We start from the raw sequence: 12,987 nt of genomic DNA, 5'->3' as shown, positions 1-12,987 counted from the left end.
GTGCCATCACTACAGCTTGCCTGGTGCTAAGATTTTGATGCAGTGATATGTTTTCTGAGGACAAGAGGCTCCCCATTCTTGATTATTTTGATTTAAGACTACTTCAAGGCCTTGAGTGCCCAACAGATTCAGGGGCCCATTACCTTCTGGTAAGAATGCGGTGACAAGGCAGGCCACGCCTGCCACCATGTTGCTTCCCGCAAAGGGAAGGCGGCGTCCAAAACGCTCAATGGTCAGTAAGATCAAGAGGGCTGCAGGCAACTCCACAACTCCCGAGATGAAGAAGTCGATATACAGGTTGCCTCCTATAATCCCCAGGCGCATGACGAGTCCTTGATAAACCACGGCACTTGTGAACCTGGGGCGACATTGAGAGACAACGGAGAGCAAGTAAGACATAACTTCAGCCTGACCTGCACAAGGGGACGCGTCGTAAATTCGATACAAGGTTTTGAGCTCATCACAAGTCAGACTTACCAAGCAAACATAAGAATAAGTGTGCACTTCCTCATTTGGGGAGTCCTCACCAGATCTAAAAAGGATGGGTTACTAACTTCCTCATCTGTAACAGTGATCTATATGAGAGAAGCAGATTTCAGTAGCAAATACAGCAAGAAACACCTGCACATTATAGATTTTCACTGACCAGGTTCAAAGCCACCGAGTCAAATGATTTGACTGAACTGACCAGGGTCTTTCCACTTCCTACATCTGAAAACCTGAGAATGAAGACTTTTGATTCCCTCGCTTTGTTAAAAGGTTGATTTCACCAAGATGTGGTTGCCACACTGACACTCAAGCACATATCAGCAGTACTGAATTCTAATCTGACTAAACAAGGAAAAACGGGGTGTTTTAAAGTAAAACACATTTGTGCATTTATGAAACTGGAGAAAATAAACGTGAAAGTGGCAAAAGCAGGGGGGGATCCAAACGAGTGTTTCTTTGTTGAATATCAACCTGATGTTCACACACCAAATACTAGCGAGTTCAAGAGCAAGCACCGCACCAAAGAGATCAATTTGCTTCCATCCGTTTCCTGGAATCCAGCATCTTTTGGAGCCAGGAAAATTCAGCTCGTCTCTACTCGGCCGTCCAAGAAGTTGGGTCTTTTCTTGAATTGCATTAAACACATACTGCTGTTTGCCTACCATGTATAAGGTACTGTAAGGGAAACAAAGCTGAACGGCAGACCCTGGGTCACCACGGCTGCTCCGATCTGTGCCTTTACTCACCTGCACGTCTACTTCTCTTTCTCCCTCCCTGAGCTCTGGAGCTCCAGGAGGGCACGGACCGTGTTGTAGCACCAAGCAAAGTGGCCGGTCAACCAACGTTTGGGTGATGACTGAGTGTGAAGCCAGAAGCCAAGTGCCCAGGCCATGCCTGTTCCCTCGGAATACTGCCCTCAGTCTTTGTCCTACTAAGGGAGAGCCCCGGCTAGGAAAGACAGGACCCCTACCATCTTCTTACTCAACTCCACATCCGGTCAAGACTGAGTGGAGATTTAGGCAAAATTTCCCCCAAGACTTTGAGACAAAAGTCTCTCTGCCAGCAGTCACAGGAATTTGACTTAGAGCACGCTCACACGGATCGTACTTTGTTAGTCACCTAGTCGAGCATTACACTTGATGGCTAAAACAAAGTTTGATATCTCCTGTCAAGGCTTGCTCTAAGGAAAGTCACACACACACACACACACACACACACACACACACACTGCAAAAATGAATGTCTTTGGATCACTTTCTCTTCCTCAGTCTTTCCAATACTGTATTTCTTCTATACTGAGACACAAGTTTTTCACATTTTAACACCTCTTAAATTGGGATGGGTCCTACAACTGAGCTAACAAGAAAACAATATGTTTAATAGAATGTTTTTTCTTACTTAATGGTGCATAAAATGATGGGTTTTACAATCAATAGTGTCATAGCTCAGGGAAACAACACTAGTTTCCATGACAATACCCGTGGAAGACGGTTAATGGATTCCACGTCCATTCTTTCCTCCTCCCTATTGATAACAGAATCCGCTGAATTTTAGTTGGGCACATGGCTGCCTAGCTAGAGTCACATTTTCTAGCCTCTTTTTCAACTGTGGGTGGCCATTTGACTAAAATCTTGGCAATGACGTGCGAATAGAAGCCAGGTATTTAATTAAGCTCTACATACAATCCTTTGAAAAGGATGGCTTTGCTCTTCCTTCACTGCCTTCCCTCTCCTAAGGGATAGAAGGAGAAGATACTAGTGAACCAGCTTCTACGATACAACCTACTGCAGTTGACAGTGGACAAACAAGGTAACTGGAACCTGGGTCCTGGAGGCCCTCATGGAGCAGAGCTGTCTTCCGCTGCTGGGCCTGCTTACCTCTGGGTGGGCATGTTAAAGACGCTTCTCTTCCCTCCCTCCTTCCTCTCTCCTTCCCTCCCTCCTTCGTTCGTTAGTTCCTTCCTTCCTCCCTCCTTCCCTCCCCCCTTTGTTCCTTCCTTCCTCCCTCCCTCACTTCCTTCCTTCCCTCCCTCCTTCCTTCCTCCCTCCTTCCCTTCATCCTCCCTCCCTCCTCCCTCCCTTCTTACTTCCTTCCTCTCTCCATCCCTCCCTCCCTCCCTTCCTTCCTCCCTCCTTCCCTCCCTCCTTTGTTCCTTCCTTCCTCCCTCCCTCCCTTCCTTCCCTCCTCCCTCCTTCCCTCCCTCCTTCCTTCCTCCCTCCTTCCCTTCATCCTCCCTCCCTCCTCCCTCCCTTCTTACTTCCTTCCTCCCTCCATCCCTCCCTCCCTCCCTCCCTTCCTTTCCTCCCTCCCTCCTTTCCTCCCTCCCTCTTTCCTTTCTCCTTCCTTCCTTCCTTCCTTCCTTCCTTCCTTCCTCTCTCCCTCTTCCCTCCCTCCTTCCTTCCTTCCTCCCTCCTTTCCTCCCTCCCTCCCTCCTTACTTCCTTCCTCCCTCCCTTCCTCCCTCCTTCCCTCCTTCTTTTCCTCCTTCCTTCCTTCTTCCCTCCCTCCCTCCCTCCTTTCCTTTGCTCCTTCCTTCCTTTCTCATTCTATTTTTTGGGTCTCTGTTTCAGCAGCAAGTTGACCTATACTCTCAACTAATAGCGTGCTTATTAAAATGTTCCCTGATCTGCTCTTCTAAATGCTAAGATGCCAGTAAAGGGTTCTAAAAATCTATCTTCGCTTTTCCTGGTCCAAAAATAAAGCAGGAATACCCAAAGTGGAAGAACTTAGTATATTACAACAATATATCATTATATGGTTGGTTATCAAATGTTTTCCACAACTATCTTGTCCACATCAAAACGGTTCACTTCAAAGGAGCATGTAGTATTTGTTAGATTCTGGGCTATTTTCCATGGGGATTATTTCACTTGATTATCATCAAAACTCTCTAAAGTTAGTCCTTTTTATCAATCCTGTTTTGTAAATAAATTCAAAAAAAAAAAAACAAGCCTTAGGGCATTAAAGATTAAATGGAAGGTGGTTGAGCCAGGATTTGAAGTCAGGCAGTTGATGGAGATCCTTTATTCTTAATCCTCACACTGCACTGCTGAATGTATGGAAAGCTTTTTGTTCTAGAAAAGTTCTTTGTAGTTGATGGTCACTTCATTTTTAGAGAAGGACATTACACATTTGGCCAAGAATCTAACGGCCTTTAGTTAAGACACTATTTTTTGGAAAAGTTGGACGTGACTAAAATAATTTAGATCTTGAGGATCTTTAAATTCAAGACCAAAACGACCCATAAGGTGAGGGCGGTGTTCCTCCACGGATGTATCACTTATTCCAGTGATGCTTTTCTCTTCCCTTATGGCTCTTCCGAGCCTCAGGCTTGGGTCGGCTTCACTGTGCCCATTCAGACTATTCCCTTTGCTCAGGGGAGCCCTTCCCATCCACACATCTCCACCACTGTTCACCCAGAGCACACAGGGGGCGACAATCTTTTCTTTTCTACGGCAACATCTGCAGCGACTTGTTATGGGTTCTCTTTCATTTGCTCTTCAGTCTTATTTTCTCCCTGTAGCTGTGACTCCATACAAATTCACTTTCGTTCATGTCCCAGTGTCAACACGCCAGAGTTCAAGGGAAATCATGTATCACGTATTTTAAGATCTCTGGTCAATTCAGATAGATAATTTGGCATTTAAACACCTTGGTAGATTTTTCAATTACTCGCGGTTCTTAACTATTTCTAGCTGATAAAATAACTTCGCATCATCGCTCGCCTTTGTGTAAGCTCTGCAGATGTCACTTTTTCTTGATCGTATCTCTAGGCTGGTTAAGTTACTGCATGACCACAGAACTATGACATGTGAGATTTTGACAAGACAATAGAAGTCTGATGGTCTGACCCAGAGGTTGGCAAACTTTTTCTGCAAAGGGCCAGATCAGAAATACCTTTGGTTCTGTGCGCTATATATAGTCTCTGTCGGAACGACTTAACCTTCCCTTTGTAGTGTGAAAGCAGCCATAGATGGAAACACAAACAGATGACCGTGACTGGATTCCAGTAAAACTTTGTTTATGAAAACAGGCAGCAAGCCAGGTCTGGCCCGCAGGCTGTAGATTGTTGATCTCTGAGCTCCAGGGTTACTGCCAGAGTAACTTATAGATACTATTCTTATATGTATCACAGAGAAGAAGTTGAGGCACAGGAAAGATAAGTAGCTTACTCAGTGAGGACACACAGATAGCAGGGTGACATCTAAGACTGTATACTGCTAACCATTAGACTGTACTGTGTCTACAGAATACAGAGTAGAATATTTTATTATTTAAAAATACACTTGTATCACTCGTTAATAGTTCTTACGGGGTAGTGAGATTGTAGCGGTTTTTACTCTCTTCCTTTTTGTTACAAATATTCTCTTAAAATTAAAATTTAAACCTAGAGTACTTTCCTAAAAAGAAAAAATATATAGCTACCCTTTAAAGTAACAGATTTAAATTAGACCCTAATGTACGTTTTTTACTGTTGACTCAGTGTCAATCTCCCTTTCTCTTTCTTAATGGAACTTCCACTGCCCCCACCCCACCCCCCCCTTCATCCATTTGTGTTCTCAGGGGAGATGATTCTGTTTCCAGTTGTAGGGCAGACCTGATTACCGAAGGGTAATTTCATCCTCTGTACAAGGGACTGGGCACGTGACCCAATCTGAACCAATGAGAAATGGCCATGTGACCCAATTTGAACCAATGAGAAAAGACCTCCAGAAAGTCCTTCACTGACCTTAAGTCAGAGGCTCCTGAAGGAATCTTCTTTCTGGATTCTCAGGAAATTAGTGAGAAAATGGTGGGCTCAAACAGATCTTAGCAGCCATGCTATACCCAGGAGGGAACCAGTGTAAAGATAAAGCCACCCAGGCAGCAGAGTAGAGAGGAAGGAAACCATGGCTTGATGGGACTGTTGAGACCCAGGTCTAGCCAATCCTGAACGGGGCTGTAACTCTAGAATTCCAGATACACAAGCCAGGAAATGGGCTTCCTGTCTAAGCCCATGTAAGTTGGTTTCTGTAACTCGTTGCCAAAAGCAGGATTATCTGGAGAATTCAGGGCAGAACAATGCTTTGGCATTAATAATTGAATATTTTAGGCAAAATAATTCTCTGTTAACTAGTTAAAAATAATTGCTTTTGTATTCCAACTTAGTAAAAATATTCAGTGTTCATCTTAGTTTCAAATTCTTAAGATTTAGAATCAAGCAGTCACATGATCCCTGCTTTCCCAAAGCACAAGTTTAATGCCTAATACGTACCCTCTACCAAAAGAACATGCAGTATGGATAAAACCGAAGGTAATCAAGACCATAAAACCAATCTTCCCTGTCCAGTGAAGGAAGGGATTAATAGTACTTCCAAGCAAGTGAGCATTTTGCCAATTTAAGAGTAAATCCAGCTGGTTTTTGATTTACTGACATGTTCTCCATAGTGACGCAGATATTCTGAAAGACGACCCACTTTCTGGGTGTCCAAAGACCTTGAGAGACTAAATGCAGTATCTTGGATGGAATTCATCCAATAAAGTCTTGGCAACTCATTCTCAGTGGCTGCTGCAGCTACTTTTTTTTTTTTTTACAGCAACTTCTAGGTCTCTACTTTGAAATTAAGCTGGGTTTATTTTCTGTTGCCAGAGGGTTACTGAATTTCACTTACTCTGAGTCAGATACAAAAGGATAGAAAGGCTATATTAGGTTATCATATGTATGTATTTTAATTCGCTTTATCGACACAGAACTTTCATAGAATAGAAGCCAGCAATTCCAAGGGTACACTTCGGTGAGTTTCGACTAATGGGTTGAGTTGTAGAAATCCCTACTTCCACCATCGCCATCGTGAGATGGAACGTCTCCATTACCCTCAGGAAGTTTCCTCCTGACTCTACGGTCACCCTCTCCCCACCCCCAACTCTTAGCCCCTGGCACCCCCTCATTTGTTTTCTGCCATAACAGTTTTGCCTTTTCTAGAATTTCATATAAAGGGAGCCACACAGAATGTTATCTTTTGTATCTAGCCTGGTATTCTATTTCGTCGTATGATTATGCCATCTAAGTGGTATGTGCCTGCTTCAGTTCGGAGTAAAGGAAGACAGGGAAGGCTCTTGGTAACATTTGTGTGTTTGGACTCTCGTTGCCTAGTGATGTCACTCATAGGAAAAGGTGTTGCTCACAGGTAGATTGCACACGTTGGTTTCCTGATGTGTATTTACTGAGCTGAGTGCCATCTGTCCTGTCTCTTAATGGTCTTTTAGCTTTTCCAAGACTTTTACATTACGTTACCAGTGATTCAGCTTACGCTGAAAGTATACTTTGTTCATCTTTCTTTGCTCAATCTAGCTATATTTACAATCCTTCCTGGTGCCTTTCTGAAACCATTCTTTAAGTTGACATTTTAATTTAAATTGCCGAGGAAGAGAAGGACATTATAAATTGCCATCTGTTCTAAATATGGTGTCAGTGTGCCCCTGATGTGAAAGACAACCAGCCAGGGGGTGCCTGGGTGGCTCAGTCGGTTAAGTCTCCAACTTCAGCTCAGGTCACGATCCCGCTGCTCGTGGGTTCGAGCCCCGTATCAGGTTCTATGCTGACAGCTCAGAGCCTGGAGCCTACGTCAGATTCTGTCTCCGTCTCTCTGCCCCTTCCCCACTCAAGCACAGTCTCTCTCTCTCTCTCTGTCTCTGTCTCTCTAAATATAAATACACATTAAAAACACTTAAAAAAAAAAAAAAAAAAAAAAAAAAGGACAACCAGCCAGGATCAGGCCTGAGACACGGTGTTTTGCTCAGAATGTTTTCTTCCTGACATGTTACTTTAACTCCATGGACCTTACTTCTCTGGTCAGGAGTGTAAGGATAGTAACCCTCATTTTACTAGTATTTTGAAGATCCAATTAGATAATCTGTTTACATACACACACACACACACACACACACACACAGGGCACACACACAGCATTCAGTAATGGAAGTGATCAGCATTACTATTGCTTTTTTATAACATTTCAGAGATATTTACTTCCAGATGATGATTCCCTTGGCACTTTTTTATCTTTTCAGTTAGTAAACTGTAGCTGATGCCATAATGCCTAAGGGGAGATGCTTTTAAAGGTTCCCTGTTGTGAATCCCTTTGTAAAAAGAATGGTCAACCCTTTTTCAAGGCTTTCTTTTTATATTGGATTTTCTTAAGTTTACCAGGTATATTTAACGCCAGTTTGACACACTGATCTCCCAGGCCTCAGGCCGGATAATTTTTCGGGAATGTCCACACAAGCAGATGACGCTTTGCGAACGTGCTTCTCAAAGTGTGTGTGGTCCGCGCATCGGCAGTGTGGCCATCACCCGCGAGCTCGTTCAACACGCCTCAACCCAGATTAGGGAATCAGAATCTGAGTTTTTACAACATCCAAGGAGGCTAGTGTGAGAAGCACTGATAGTCAGTGAGTTGTCCCGCCTCAGGGCTGCCTCCTAGAGTTTACTGTCCCCAGGCTGAGAAGTAATAGCGCCCCCCCAGGCTTCAGAGGAAAGAACTCGTTCGCAGGGCCGGCCAGGGTAGGGGTGGGGGTGGCGGGGACAATGTCAGGTGGCTGTGTCTCCAGCCTTGCAGTTTCATCTGCTTGTTCTCAACAGGTGGATTTTTCATCAGTTGCCATATTTCACAAGGAAAAGGAAGCCACCAATGAGAAGGAGGCTTTATCTGTTCTTGAGCCAGACCCTGTAATTTAATCAGTTGTCGCTGGTTCCCTAAAGCTCTGTTCTCTAGAAGCCTTGACTCACTCAGAAAGCTGTGAGAATAAAATATTGCTTGGGGATTTGGGGTTCACTGATTTGGAGGCCCAGGGGCCACCTTCGAAGTTCAATTGCCCACACTTGTCTCATACAAGGGTCAGGGGCCAGAAGGCGGGGCTGGGCGGGAGGAAGTCCACCCATGCCTGCTGAGCACCCATGCCCTCACCCCCTGGCCCCCTGCCTCGTGCACACCCCCATCAGTGAGATGAAGGCTGGCACCAGAAGGTCCAAGGGTAAGTATTTAACATTAGAAAGCCTAGGCCAGCTTAGCACTACCTGGTATCCACAAAAGAGAATTTGTCAAATAACCCATAGTGCTTCAGGAATTGTTAAAAACCTCATTCTACTTTAAAACAAGAGTTCATAGGGGAGCCTGGGTTGGCTCAATCAGTTAAGCGTCTGACTTCGAACCAGGTCATGATCTCATTGTTCATGGGTTCGAGCCCCACATCGGGCTCTGTGCTGACAGCTCAGACCCTGTTTGGGATCCTCTCTCTCTGTCCCTCCCCAACTTGTGCATGTGTGTGTGCTCTCTCTCTCACTCTCAAAATAAATAGGTAAACTTTAAGAAAAATAAGAGTAGATAAAATATTTACCATGCAGAGTTCACAGTAAAAGGAAAAGTCCACATTAAAATGATGACAAGCATTTGCCTCTTATTAAGGTAGTTAAAGACACATCTCAGTCACCTGGACCAGAGCCACCCCACAAAATTATAGTGCGACTTACACAGTTCAGTTTCAATTTTCTAGAAGCCACATTAAAAGGGGTGAAAATAAACAGTCAAAATCAATTCTAATAAAATGTTCCGTTTAATCCAATCTATCCAACATGTTACCATTTCAACAGGTAATTAATACGAAGTTAACAAGATAGTCTATGTGCTCTATGAAATTCACCATTCAGCTTGCTTTTACAGCTCATTTTGGTTCAGATTAGCCACATTGCAAAGCTCCATGACCACGCATGGCTAGTGGCTGCTGTACTGGACAGAGCGGGTCCCAAGCACCTGGGGCCCAGCCAGGTCTTCTGTTACGGTGCCGTGCAGAGAAGATATTTATTCCATCCGTTTGAGTCTGGCTGGAGAGAGCCCCTCCCCTCCATTCCCCAAGCAGGCACACTGCCTAGAACAGCAAAAGCACATCTATCTAGAGGTCCCACAAGGGATCCAAAGTGCAGACTCAATATTAGCAAAGGTTAACGGGTTGCAGCTGTGGGTCACGTGTTGGGACATTTCTTCATTTTTAAAAAACAAACTGAAAGAGGTTTTTTTTTGGGGGGGGGTGTTAAAGTAAGAGAAAGAGAGAGAAAGAAGAAAAGGCACTCTCAGATCTAAAACTCTAACCCAAAAGGCTCAGAATTTGGAGGGGGGGGGCGCAGGGACACCAAAATGATTGAATTGAACATGTCCGTCAACTCTCCTATAGCACCTACAAACGTCAGTGACAATCACTGAAACAGAAAAGTTCTAAATATCACGTTTTAAAGGACGTCCATTGTCTTATACTAAAGTAGCATGCTTGGATACACAAAAGTTTTAGTTCTGTGAATCCACAAATTGAGTATCTATGTCACTGGTTAGCCAAGGACTTTTTTTTTTTAAGAGAAAGGAAAAAGCTAGTGAGTGAGTTAAAGTCATCTGATATGTCACAAATGAAAGCCAAACCACACTCTTCCACTCATCAATCTTTTTATCATCGTTTCTTTTCAGTCTTCTGAATGCTTCAGACATGGTTTTAACAAGAACACACTCTTTAACGTGTTAATAACAGGGTAGATAGAACCTCATGAGACGGCCTTTCTCTTCATCAGCTGGGGCAGGGGGTGGTATTTTCCACTAGGTTCTGCGAGCTGTTGCCCGAGTCAGCTCTCTTTTCCAGATGTTCAGGTATTTGCAGGATTCCAGTAAAACGACAACTCTGCCCAGTTAGATTCCCGGCAGGTGTCTTTCTGCCCGGGCCTGCGGGCCTAAAGGACTCCTGCCCCGACTCAGAGTTGGCAGCCCTTTCTGGACAGGCCAAGGACAGCCAGGCGGCAACAGGCTCTGCCACACAAGTGCCCAGGGCCACGGTGATGGAGCGAGTCCAGGATGGCATTCTCAGAACCTGCAGGTTGGTGTCAGCTGCCTCCTGTATGTCCCCCCAGGGACGGGGTCTCTCTCTTCTCTTCCGTCCTCCGGCCCCTCCCAGCCTCTCCGCAAGCCCAGGTGGGGTCCCCGCCTATTCCCGGGTGCTCCCCCTCCGCTTGGTTCTCGGGCATCTCTTCAGGGCGTTTTGTGCGAATCCCTGCCCCGAACTGGCCCCCACCTGCCGGCTGTGCCGGGGGGGACACCTGGCGGCTCTTCCACTTGCCCCTGTCCCTGTGCCCCTGACGTCTGTTCCTTTGGGCACGGCCCTCCGTCCGCTCCCAGGGTGCCCCGAAGTTGGGGTTTCTCTCGCGGGAAATGGGTCTTCATAATTGCTACTATGTCTTTCCATCACAACTTTTAAAATGTGGGTACACTTCGACCAAATTTATTTATTTATTTTTTTTTACCAGTTATAGAAGGTGAAGCCCGCTTTGCAGTAATCATTTGAACTGAAAAGCATTTATCTTCCTGAGTCAGTGTTAACTGAATCCTGTGCTCGTAATCATTTGTTTCTATTATTAGCACATTTTTCCAAATAATTTTGCTTCCCTCCCTCCCTCCTTACCCCATCACAGGGGCATGATAAGATTGTACTTCTTGGCCCCTTGCGCCTGGGGGGGGGGGGCCGCTACCCAAATCTGCCAAGGACGTGTGAGCATTTCTCTGCTGAAGTAAGACCCCCTCGAATTCTCTTTCCTCTGATAGTCCGGGCAGCAGCCGCTAGGACAGCCTGGATTATAGGCGGAGAACCCCGCTCCGAGGAGAGGAACCCCAGTGAGCCTACGGGCACAGACGAGACTTAGCCCTTTATCGTTTTAAGCCACTGAGATTTGGGGAGTGCTCGTTACACACAGGCCTAGCTTATCCTGAGTGACCAAGAGTCTGTAGATTTCTCAGGTTTACCCAAAAGACCTCTGGTCCACACCTTCTTCCTGATGGGAATTCACCATGCAAAACACTAAATTTCTATTTGGAATTAAACTTAGACTGTCTGATTTAAATTTGGAAAACTTGCAATCTTTACGATTTTGTTTCTCGTAATAACCCCTTTTGACAAAATCGCACCATTAAAACGCCTAAAAGGAAATGAGGACCATTTCTACTGCATTTTCGATTCACAGGCACTAATCAATTTATCACGGAAATAAACCACGAAAGTGTAACACTAAAGCAGAGGGCCCTGGTGCGAACTTCCATCCTGTGGAAGGCTTTCAGCTAAGAAATTGTGCAACTGCCCAAGGAAAGAAAACGTTAACAAATCAAATTTCAGCCCCAGGTAGATCTCATGAAGGTGTTGCTGGATCTAAAAATCATGATCTCTTTTTACATTTCTGAAGTGTGCTCATACACATCACCTCCCTTTACAAGGTACAGAGAGGGAGGGCAGGGCATCACTGTCGCAGAGAGCAAATCTCATTTTTTAAAAATTTTTTAATGTTTGTTTATTTTTGACAGAGAGAGAGACAGAGCATGAGTGAGGGAGGGGGAGAGAGAGAGGGAGACACAGAATCCGAAGCAGGCTCTGGGCCCTGAGCCGTCAGCACAGAGCCCGATGTGGGGCTCGAACTCACAGACCTTGAGATCATGACCGCAAAGTCGGATGCTTAACTGACTGAGCCACCCAGGCGCCCCCGCAAATCTCACTGTTTAAAGAAATGCTGAGGGGCGCCTGGGTGGCTCAGTCAGTTAAGTGTCTGGACTTCAGCTTCAGGTCATGATCTCACAGTTTGTGAGTCCAAGTCTGGCGTCGGGCTCTGTGCTGACAGCTCAGAGCCCGGAGCCTGCTTCGGATTCTGTGCCTCCCTCTTTGCCCTTCTCTGTCTCCCGCTCACACTGTCTCTCTCTCCTTCAAAAATAAGTAAACGTTAAAAAAAAAATTTTTTTTAAATAAAGAAATGCTGAGTATTTGGAGGAACTATCATATCCCTTCTGCTTTATTCCCGGGACGAACAGAATTGTAAAGGGTGCTGTAGAGAAGGGCAAGAAGGAGAGGGGCAGAGAGAGAGAGAATCTTAAGCAGGCTCCACGCCCTCCGTGCGGAGCCCAACGCGGGGCTCGATCTCACGACCAAGACATCGTGACCCCCTAACCGACTGAGCCCCCCAGGTGCCCCACGTATTCATCTTTTGAGGCCAACAAGGTGAAGATGACTGTTTGGTAGTGCACACAAAGCTGGGGTGTAAATGCTGTGACTCATTACCCCTTTCTTTATCATATGGAGCTTTGTAAGTATGCTGTCACTGATAACATCTGCAACCCGTCTGGATCCTGGCTCAAGTCTGCAGCACAGAAGCACATATTTAAGTCACCAGCTATTTGGTTCCTTAAAAATAGGAGACAGACTTTGGCTTGTAAACTAATTCAGACTCTGAAACAGGAACTTGATAAATGATGAATTTGCTTAGTAGCTGGAGCTCAAAAAAACAAAAAAAAACAAAAAAAACCCCAAAACCAAAAAACAACCAGCTTGGCATTGAAACAAATAAAGGTGGATCACTGCTTCTCAGTCGGAATGGTGGGTGGCAGAAAAATTCGGGCATGACTGTGGTAGCTAAAGCCACAGCTAATAGGGGAATATCTTGCGGCCCTTG

At 45.2% G+C, this 12,987-nt stretch overlaps 1 protein-coding gene across 1 annotated transcript in view; it reads right to left on the bottom strand.

The window, feature by feature from the left end:
• Window positions 1-12,987, bottom strand: part of SLC22A3 (solute carrier family 22 member 3) — a 93,126-nt gene that overhangs the window by 17,688 nt on the left and 62,451 nt on the right. Inside the window, exons 6-7 of the mRNA XM_042940229.1 lie at window positions 478-575; window positions 144-358 (exon numbers count right to left, since the gene is read on the bottom strand). Coding sequence (XP_042796163.1) covers window positions 144-358; window positions 478-575 — 313 coding nt within the window. The remainder of the gene's footprint in view (window positions 1-143; window positions 359-477; window positions 576-12,987) is intronic.

Source organism: Panthera leo, chromosome B2 (assembly GCF_018350215.1).
Source record: "Panthera leo isolate Ple1 chromosome B2, P.leo_Ple1_pat1.1, whole genome shotgun sequence".
Lineage (NCBI taxonomy): Eukaryota > Metazoa > Chordata > Mammalia > Carnivora > Felidae > Panthera > Panthera leo.
Note: the sequence above shows the minus strand (reverse complement) of the source record. Positions and strands in the feature narration are given on the sequence as shown.